Source organism: Brassica oleracea, chromosome C2, assembly GCF_000695525.1.
Source record: "Brassica oleracea var. oleracea cultivar TO1000 chromosome C2, BOL, whole genome shotgun sequence".
NCBI classification, from domain to species: domain Eukaryota; kingdom Viridiplantae; phylum Streptophyta; class Magnoliopsida; order Brassicales; family Brassicaceae; genus Brassica; species Brassica oleracea.
The window spans coordinates 17176139-17186395 of record NC_027749.1 but is presented as its reverse complement, the minus strand read 5'-3'; the positions used below and the strand labels follow the sequence as shown (position 1 = coordinate 17186395).

The following is a 10257-nucleotide window of genomic DNA, read 5'->3' as shown; positions in this document are numbered from 1 at the left end:
GACTTTCCGTTGTTCACTCGTGTGGTCGAATTTAGGGGTCTAACAGATAGTGTTTTCTGAGTCGTGGGGAATGCTTGTGCTCATTGGGTAGAATTACAACAAAGTCTCGATCGGGTAGCATAGGATCCATCTATGTGTTCCTGGGCGATACTAGATCAGTTTGTTTGTAAATGTGGTTGAATCCTTTGTGGTTAAGATCATGTATTATTCCTTTGGTTAATGAAAAGTTGAAGTTAGACTAAAAAAAAAAAAAGGGCCCAGCTCTTCTTGTGTGCTCTCACGACCTTGTGAGCGACTTAAAAAGCTATTTAAAGTCATTATTCACACGATTCACTTACTACATCTTATCTTTATTACTTTACCACATATTATCTTATTTCTTGATAGATTTATATACACGAGATGATACATTTAATAATACTCTAATCTAACCCCAGAGATCATCCAATCAAACGAGGCGTTCCTATTCGTGTTTTTTTTTTTGGTTTTTGAAAATACAGACAAAACTCACATGATGTCTAATCTTCACATGTGCTGTCGATATTCCATCATTATACAACAAACAGTAAAAATAAAAAGAAAAGACATTTTCTGTTTACATTTTTCTCTCCTCTCAGGCCACAAAAGACAAAAGATGTTTTCATGATATTGTCTTCCTGTTCATGTTACCATTACAGAGCGATCCAATGCTGAAAAATCCGTCGGCAACATTCGAGACGAACGCCGGTGGTGGGAAATTTAAGACCGGACTAACTCGAATGCCACCGTTTCCGTTACCGAAGCTGTTTTTGGCGGGTTGTTTCTTGTAAGGGAGTGAAGATGAGAGCGAAGATGATCTTCTGAGAGAAGTTTGTTTGGGAAGATTGTGGGTCTTGTAAGGGTTACTAGATTCCTTGGGGAGAAAGTTACGTTTAGGGTTCAGAGCAGAGCCTGTGGAGTTGCTTCGCGACAGGAAATGAAGCGATCTGATGCTATTTCGGTTCTTGTTGTAGTTGAGACTTATGCTTCTCTTGAACTGCAAGAACAGTCCCTTTGGCTTGTCTTCAAAATCAGAGTCAGGATTCAACAGAAGCTCTTTGAGTCTCATGATCTTTTTTTCTGGTGCTGATCTCTGGTTGTCGAACGATGATGAAGAAGAGGAGGAGGAAGAAGATGATGATGATGAGAGCGAAGCTGATCTTTGAACCTGAAAGGTTACTTTCTTGATCTGGACGGGAAGGATCTTGCCATCGGAGAAGAGCTCATCAGCCGGAGACACATCTTGAACAGAACAACTCGAGCCAAAGCAGAAATCAAACTCCGAACCTGAATCAAGAAGTGTTGAGTCTAATCTGACTTCACCGTCTGTAGAGTCTAAATCGTAGGAAAAAGAGTTTCTTGGGCTGGTTCCAGAACCAGGAGCCTCCGTACAAGAAACCTCAATAGCCATAACCTCCCTACGCTTTCTTGCTCTCTCTCGCTCTCTTTTAACCTGCCTTCTTCTGGTATCATTCAAGAGCCAATGCCCGGGAAAAGTATAAAGAGACCCTGATGATTTGAAAAGAGCGTTAAAAGAATCAAGAATGACGAATATTTTGAAGTCAAAGTATAGAGGAAAAAAATGAAGCTTCTAAAGTCAAAAATGGCTGCTGCTTCAACTTTTCTTTTGTAGGTTGTCTTACGAAAGAGAAGAATAACGAGGAGACAATATGAGATGGAAGGATTAAACAGATGTTTGTTTACCCTAATGGGTTTCACAATAAAACGAAAAAAAAAAGAAAAAGAAGAAAAGATAAAGGAGGAGGTAAAGAACAAAATAAATACATTTTTTTTTTGAAACACTAAAAAAAAAAAAGTACTTGCTTAAAACGTCTAATTTTGATCTATTTGCCTAAACCAATATAAAAAGATACCTATTATATCTGTCATTGTTCGTAAAAGATGCTTAAAACGTAGTTGTGCAGTTTATGCGACATAAAATATTGTTGATGTGTCGAATCTAACCGACTTTGGTAAATTTTGGTAACTGTTTGACCGATGAATTTTTTTATTGTTTGAGTTATTTATATCAATATTATTAAAAAATTTCCTAAGATATTCATTTTTAAGTTTTTGTCACGAAAATAGCTGTCAACGAAGAAAATTACCAAAATAAGTTTTATTAAAAGGTTTAGAGTTAAGAAGTATGATCTTGGGATATGATTTCAAATTAAAAAAAAAATAAAAAATAAAAATTAAGAATTAAAAATTTTAAAATAAAAAAAAACCATTTTGTTCATTTAAAAAAAAAAAAAACTATTTGAAAGAATTACCCTATTAGCAATTCAGAATCACTCCTATTATTTACTCTAGACTTTTCTTGGAATATTACTTCTTTTGCCATTGGACAAAAACAATTATTTCATAACTGCTTCTAATTACATACTAACTCTAACCACGTTCATTTTTTTTCTATAATCTAAGAAGTTACCTTTTTTCCCACTTCTAATTATTAATTTACGTAACTGCTTCTAATTATTAATTTACGTTATTGCAGAAACCCAGTAACCAACCTGCATACATAAACTTCGCGCTGGGGAGGTAAAAAACATATATGATTTTTTAAGCTATTTACAAAAAAAATATACAGAAAAAACAAAAAAAAAATATAAAACGCGGATAAAAATCTAGTTTACTGTTAAAATCGAGAATGTGTCCCAGACTTATGCTGCAAGTCGCACGAATACACTGAACGTCGATCACTTTGCGGTCCTCGCAGAGCAAACTATACAATTACCTAGTGATTCCTTCTGTTTATCTTTTACATTATTTGTTGCAAATGACATATGATCATAGTGTCTGTATTTGAATCTACGTAGTAACACAATAATTAATTGCCCGAGAGTATAATCTGATACAGGCCCGGCCCTGAAAAACCCAAAAAGAATATGGACTGGAAGGCTGCCAACAGAATTCGAACCTACTACCGTTGCTTAGTTTACCATCTAGTTTAGCCATTGTACTTGATCATTGCCATATCATATCATTGATAATTGTTTATTAAATACATATTCATCCTATTGTTACGTGCAGAATTCGGTTTACATGTGATTTATATTATTATATAACTGTATCTTTTCATTGTGTGTATTTTATGTGTGTATTTTGACGTTTATGGTCTTAAATAATATTAAAGGTTGTAGGAATTATGTTTGAGTTGTATTCGGGTTTTCTTATTGTATATTTTTATAATTAGTAATCCATAATTTTTTATTAATTGTGGGTTGCTTTAATTTGGGATCTTAAATGTGTGGACATGTATATTCAGCACTCGGTTCAACCCCCATTTACATGTGAAAATTATTAGCTGCATAGTGACAGTACCGGTCTTGAGGGGAAGCCAAAGAAGCATTAGCTTCCGGCCTTCCATATTATTAACAAATATCGTCCCTGATTTCATTAAAATGTCTTTAGTGTAGGGGTTACTTAACATTGCATTTGTGTAAGGAGCCTAGGTTCAAATCGTGGTGGCAGCCTATTTTCATATTTTGCTTCTAGACGTATAAACTTATTTGAATTATCTTAGGTTGGAAGTAAAGTTTGCTTTACGGTTTGGTATGTCATTTTTATGATAAAATAAGGAAATACACATGATTTTTATGAATAAATAAACTTATAATAATAACTGTACTTTAAAATGTTTAATTTATTTTGACTAAAAGTAGATTTATTTTCAAAATTTTTCACAATTATTCTAACTATTTATATTAATATTCATTTTAGAAATTATATGATGTAGAGTTATTATAATATTTAAAATTATAATTATTTAGTTTCTCTTAATGTATATTTTAATTTAATAAAAATAAGTAAAAAAAAACTTTTAAAACACTACGGTGGATTGAATTCTGTCTGTGTAAATAATAAAGTAAAATAAAGTTATTTCTGTCTCATTTATATATTTATTTCATGAAATAAATTGTTTTTTATTTTTCTTTATACAGTTTTTCTTAAATTAATGCTATGCACGATATAAGAGAAATAACTTATTCATTATAAATAAAAATATTTTAAAATAGATAATCTGAAACTGTCACTACTATTTATACATATACATGTTTGTTATAATCCTATATGTATTATTATATATGAAAATGAAGTTAACCACAGTATCAAAATAATTGATTAGAATATTTGAATAAATGTTACTAACTAATGTATTTAATATAATTCGTACAATAATTTAATTATGTATTGACTGTGATTGTATTTTATTGTCAAATAATTTTTTTTTTTTTTGGTTTATTAGATGTATATATACATTTATATACATATTTAAAATATTAAATTGAATATTACAATGATAAATGTTTTGTTAATGTATTTATATTTATTAAAAAATAATTTCTTATTTAAAAATATTCGAAATAGAAATGTATTAAATTTTATTATGTTAGGATTTTAATGAAAAAACTGTTTTTAGTTAATTAACAAAAAATATATTCATTTTAAAATTGAATAGGTAGATTAAATATAGAATATGATTAAATAATACACTCTCCTATATATATATATATTAAAAGTTAGTTAAATTATATTCATTAGAGATATTTAATAAGTATATTTAAATATTAAATATAAATAAAATTTTTTCTATATATGTAAAAATCAGTTCATTCTATATATATTTAGAATGTTGAGGTATTACTTTTTTGAATTTGTTTTTGATATATAACATGCTTAACCAATTGGTTTTGTTAATGAATTAATTAAGTTTTGAACCAAAGCATTCTCTAGTTTTTTTAAAGCCGTAGCGAACTGGTTTGCTTAACTAATTGGTAATTAACTTGTGAACTAAAGTATTCTCTTTAATCGTGTGTTATGTGTGTACGTGTGCCTACAAACCTAATTATTTATAGCTTCTTCTTCTATAGAAATCTAACCCCGCCATTGTTATCATTTTCCTCTCCTCTTCTTTTTTTAATAAGTTCATCTTTCTCGGGAACGTCAGCTACGTTGTTCACGACTTCGTTTTGATCGGAGGAAAGCTTGGTGGTGGTGCTGAGTAGTAGTGAGGGTGATTTCTCCAGAGACTGCAGCGGAGAGAGGAGTGCAGAGCTTTTGAGCTCTTCGATAAGGATGAGGACGGAGGGTTTGGAGCGGAGGACTTCTTGTTGCTCCTTTAGGTTTTTTTTTCTTAGAGATTGATTCTTCCATTTGAGTGATTCAGTTGAGTTTCTTGCGGCGAGCACAGAGACGTTTGTTGATGAGTCCCATCACTGGTATTTCACCGGCGTCTAAGGAAGCTGTCTCAGTAGCGGTAGGAGTCATTGAACAATAACCAGCTTTCAATTTGGCGAGCAGAATCAATAGGTTTGGTTTTCTACGGATTATAATAATTAAGAAAGAAAAACTGATGAATTTGTGAAAATCGAACTCTCTTATTTATAGGTTTAGCATGTGTATTGAATGAGACAAAGTGGGTCGGTGGTGTTAAAAGTAACCTAAATGACGTTAATTAATTGAATGCAGCCTATGGTTACGCCACCCCGTCTTCATAGCAATTACATGGATCATAGATTGACATCACAGTGGTGAGGTTCCTGAGAGATATGAAGATGGAAAGGATTCGACTTTTCCAAAATACTACTTAGATTTTTTTTTGATGTATTCTTTGGCCCGATTACAATGTGTCTAAGATCAACTATATAGCCCATTTAATTGAAGACAAAACATAGCACATATGTATACATGTTAATGAAACGGTGAGTTTTTGTAAAATGGACAAGTGTCGCACTGAGAATACTCGACTTTCTGACATAATACTGATGTGGCTTCATGAGAGGAAATCAAACACTCTTTTATTATATAAAATCTGTCAAGCGCAGTAACAATATCCTCTTAGAAATATATAACCCCATATTAAAAATAGAATTTAATAAACAATGCATGTTTCATGGTTTGAAACATTGCATTTGCAGCTGCAAAGTTGCCCAGTGATCTTAAACATTTTTGTAAATATGTGATTGGTAGTGGCCGTAGGTGCTATCCACAACCTCATTTATTTCTACAACACTAAATTCACACCAATCAAACTTTAATAAAAAATTTAAAATCATAGTTTTTGAAATAACCTACAGCTGTACAAGTGCTCTGTAGAACCAAAAATCTAAAGCAATTTTTTGGAGCTTTTTGGAGCTTTCCATAAAATTCTACACCAATAAAATCTAAAATCACGTCAAAAAAATTACACCAATAAAATCTAAAATCACGTCAAAAAAATTACAGATTTTTTTATACAGCAGAATTTTTAAAGCTACAACCATTACCAATCGGATTCAGATTTAAGATTTAAAATTTGATATGAAATGTGTAGGTAATTGGTTTTAATGAATCGTTAGATCAGTAATAGCATCTAAGTATAAATTATACTTATCGCAGGCGACACCATTATAGAAAGTAATTAAATGAAAGGCAGGAGATGTTGGCAATTAATTGAAAGTCATTTGCTCTAGTTACGTGAAGAGAAAATGAATCGCGTCACTAGCTTTTAATTATATAGATGCGACTAGGGAGCATGTGTTTTGGGATCTGATCGGATCTCTATAAGAAAGATTTGAGAACACCGTACAAGATCCATAAAAGAACGGATTTTAAACTGATTATGGTTTTGGATGGTAATGATGGCAGTGTTCGTGTTCATGTGAACGATTGCATGCATGCATTACACACCAAAAAAAATGAAGGACCAACTTAGAGCTTCTCAATCGGGGTAGTATGTGAGAGAAATAATAATAAAAGTTGAGCAATAAGATAATAAATGATCGTTATTTTAGAAACTTTCAGAACCTCATTAGATACCTATATGTCAGATAGACTATTTAAGTGGTTTATTTTTTTCTATTTTTGTCTCAAACAAAAACTCATAATTAAGCTATAGTAAAAATAATAATATCAAATGACAAGATACTTAAAAGAAAATATCTGTCCACGAAGCTGCTTAAGAGCATCTCTAATCACATTCTATTTTTTTACTTCAAAATGAAGTTTAAAATAAGAAGTGTTTTAACTTCACTCTATTTTTCACTACATCATGGAGTAATATATTTTCTGTTTGTTCATTATTTCATTTTTCAATACATGAAGTAGAATTGAAGCAAAATCACACTGCATTATAAAATTACTCTATTTTGAAAAAAAAAATAGAATTTTACATCGGAGATGTTCTTATACATTGAAAATCACTGTGTGTTTTCTGGCTCTGTCTTAAGTTGACATGATCGGTAGGGAATGCAACAGTACTTGGAATGAAATAGGGTATGCATAATGATAATTATAATATGATAATTAATTGACCTATCTCCGACCTATCGCTTCAACCAAAACATAATTCTACATCTGCCACTGCATCTACCCAAGATATGATTAATTATGTACAATGCATTGTTAATTCTTGAGAACATAATACGTTCAGTTTGTCTGCACTGTAGCTGTGTACACTTGAATTTAGAACTCCACATACTTCATACTGCGGGCTAATACACGCTCTGGGACTCTACATGCATTATGTGGAGGAATGTCCACGGTTCAATATAAGTACAAACTACGCTGTGATATCAAGGTAGGTCATTTCAAACCTGATATTGCAATTAACAGCTACGAAAGTTTTTCAAGAGAATCATCCTGGTTATATTATTGTGCTTATTCAGTTGAAAGGGATGACCTACGTCTGGTATAAATGCTGCACGAGGTTCATTTCTGTGGCTAGCTGCTTCTTTTAAGGAGCAAGATGGCAATCACTAAGGCCAATAGGAGGGAGGACATCAGCATTCAAAGCCCTTCTCCAACCCATCTCAAAGGAGGGTACTTGTAAAGCATCGAGGTCTCCTGCATAAGGTGCCAATTTCCATACCTTCTATGCATAGGGGCAATGGTAGAATAGGTGTAAAATTGATTCAGGACACTCACACCTGATACATTTAGCACTAGGAAGGATTTGTCTTGCAACCAGGAGTTCTACAACAGGGAGGGCTTCATGTAGGATTTTCCATAAGAGTAGCTTCAGTTTAGGTGCCATCTTAACGCTCCACAAATCTTTAATCCAATCATGAGAGTACTCTTGCGCTACTGGGATGTCTGGTTTGTTTTTCTCTAGCGCAGCATAGTATCCAGTTTTAGCAGTGTAGATTCCTGAAGCTTGCTTGCACAAGATTCGTTTATCAGCACCTCCCCATTTGCTCGGTTTGATAGACCTGATAGATTCAGAGATAAGAGGGAGGTGGTGATTAATTTTCCGTTCATCCCAATCCCGTGACTGTGCTTGGAGTAGTTCAGCAACTTTCAAAGTTCAGGTAACCAGGAGTCTTGCCACGCTAGTGCACTCTGGCCATCACCAATGGCCCAACCCAGATGTTCTTTAAGCATATCTCGTCCTATTAATATCCCCCTCCAGCCATGGGAACATGCTGCTGGGGGTTGTACGGTGAGGATGTCTTGGTCATGAAAGTATTTCCCAGCAAGTACCCGAGCTAGAAGACATGAGGGCGAGGTCAGAATGCGCCAGCTAACTTTGGCCAGGAGGGCATCATTGAAGCTTTGTATGTCACGAAATTCCAAGCCTCCATCGCTTTTAGATTTCACCATTGTGTTCCATGCTACTAGAGCCATACCGCGATCTCCTGCCTTTGGATCCCACCAGAAACGTGTCAGAGCAGATTGGATCCTTTTACAAAGGGATTGTGGCAGTTTGAAGCATTGCATAGTATGGTTTGGTATAGCTTCTAGTACAGACTTTAGGAGAGTCATCTTGCCCGCAGGAGATAAATATCTTGTAGCGTATCTAACTGCCCTTTGTCGGATTCTGTCCACAATGGAAGTAAACAGGTCTCGTTTTTTCTGGCCAAAATGTTCAGGCACACCAAGATACTTCCCTGCCCCTCCCTCTTTCTCAATTCCCAGCTCTGTTTTAATCTTTTCTTTGAGCATTAGGGGAGCTTGGTGAGAGAAGGTTATACCTGACTTTTGTGGATTGATTCGTTGTCCTGAGGCTGTCTCATATAGTGAGAGGATCTTTAGGAGGGCTGAGACGTTTTTTGGGTTGGTTCTACAGAAGAATAGAGTATCGTCTGCGAATAAAAGATGATTTATGCTGGGGCAGTGTGTAGCTACCCGAATGCCTTGCAGACGTTTCTCTTCTTGTGCCTTTCGACAGAGTCCTGACAAAACTTCACTGCACATGATGAAGATGTAAGGTGAGAGGGGATCTCCCTGTCTAATGCCTCTTTGCGGTTTGACTAGTCCCTGAGACGACCCGTTGATGAGAAAGGAAAGCGAGAGGCATAGAAAAAAGAGACTTTTACACAGCAAACTTAGCATTAGAGCGATTTTAGGCAATTTCCTGTTTTTGTTATTCGAGCTGCGACTCAATTAGGTTTTTTTTGTCTTAGGGTTTTAAAACTAGGAATCTCGCCGACAGCTCTCGTAGCCCAGGCACTTACCTTGTTGTAGACGCTCAAACGCAGATTCGGAATAAGAAGTATCTTGCTCTCTTTTTCGATTTCTTATTCTATTACTATTCTCGTTTCGTGTTCTGATTTCTTGGCGTGTGGTATTAGCAGATATCCGAGACCTCTGAGAAACTAAGGTTCTCCTACTTTCCTAATTTAAACGGAAATCGACGGTGCGAATTTTGGTTCCCACAGTTTGGCGCTAGAAGGAGGGGAGGTACGGATCAATCTAACCCGCAAAAGCCACTCAACGATCAGGAACGATATGCAAGACTCAACGTGTGCAAACGTCATCTCGTTCAAGGGGGGAGCAACGGTCGATCGAGCCAAACCTCGAAACGATCTCCTTGTTATCAAACTGACGATCCGAGATATCTATGTCGCTAGGGTGCTAATCGACACCGAAAGTTCGGCCGATATCATCTTCAAAGATACCCTCGAGAAAATGGGGATCGATCAATACGAAATCGTGAAATAGCCTAGCCCGCAACTGGGACTTTCGGGAGAAACGACCATGGCCTACGGGTCGATTAATCTCGCAGTCAAAGCTGGAACCGTGACAAGAGTCACAGAGTTTCTAGTCGTTGACCATCCCGCATCTTACAATGTTATCATGGGAACGCCATGGTTGAACACCATGTGTGCCATCCCATCAACGTACCATCTTTGCCTCAAGTTTCCAACCCCTAACGGAGTCAAGGTAATATGGGGAAACCCAAGAGTATCACAGGTGTGTTACGCCGCAGAACAAAAACGAAAAAGACCAGACCTCGAGACCACTCCTAGAAAAACA

At 35.1% G+C, this 10257-nt stretch overlaps 2 protein-coding genes across 2 annotated transcripts in view; both read right to left on the bottom strand.

Moving 5' to 3' along the window:
• Positions 1-443: 443 nt before the first annotated feature.
• LOC106325101 (probable membrane-associated kinase regulator 3) lies at positions 444-1722 on the bottom strand. The gene has a single exon (XM_013763126.1). The coding sequence runs from the start codon at positions 1427-1429 to the stop codon at positions 641-643; it is 789 nt and encodes a 262-aa protein (XP_013618580.1). The 5' UTR covers positions 1430-1722; the 3' UTR covers positions 444-640.
• Positions 1723-7735: 6013 nt separating this feature from the next.
• LOC106323580 overlaps positions 7736-10257 on the bottom strand; it is a 12273-nt gene continuing 9751 nt past the window's right edge. The window contains exons 2-4 of the mRNA XM_013761678.1: positions 8315-9258; positions 7967-8210; positions 7736-7870 (exon numbers count right to left, since the gene is read on the bottom strand). Coding sequence (XP_013617132.1) covers positions 7736-7870; positions 7967-8210; positions 8315-9258 — 1323 coding nt within the window. The remainder of the gene's footprint in view (positions 7871-7966; positions 8211-8314; positions 9259-10257) is intronic.

Excerpts from the sequence above, each read along its gene's own strand:
- LOC106325101 (XM_013763126.1), bottom strand. The coding sequence starts at position 1,429 with ATGGCTATTGAGGTTTCTTGTACGGAGGCTCCTGGTTCTGGAACCAGC.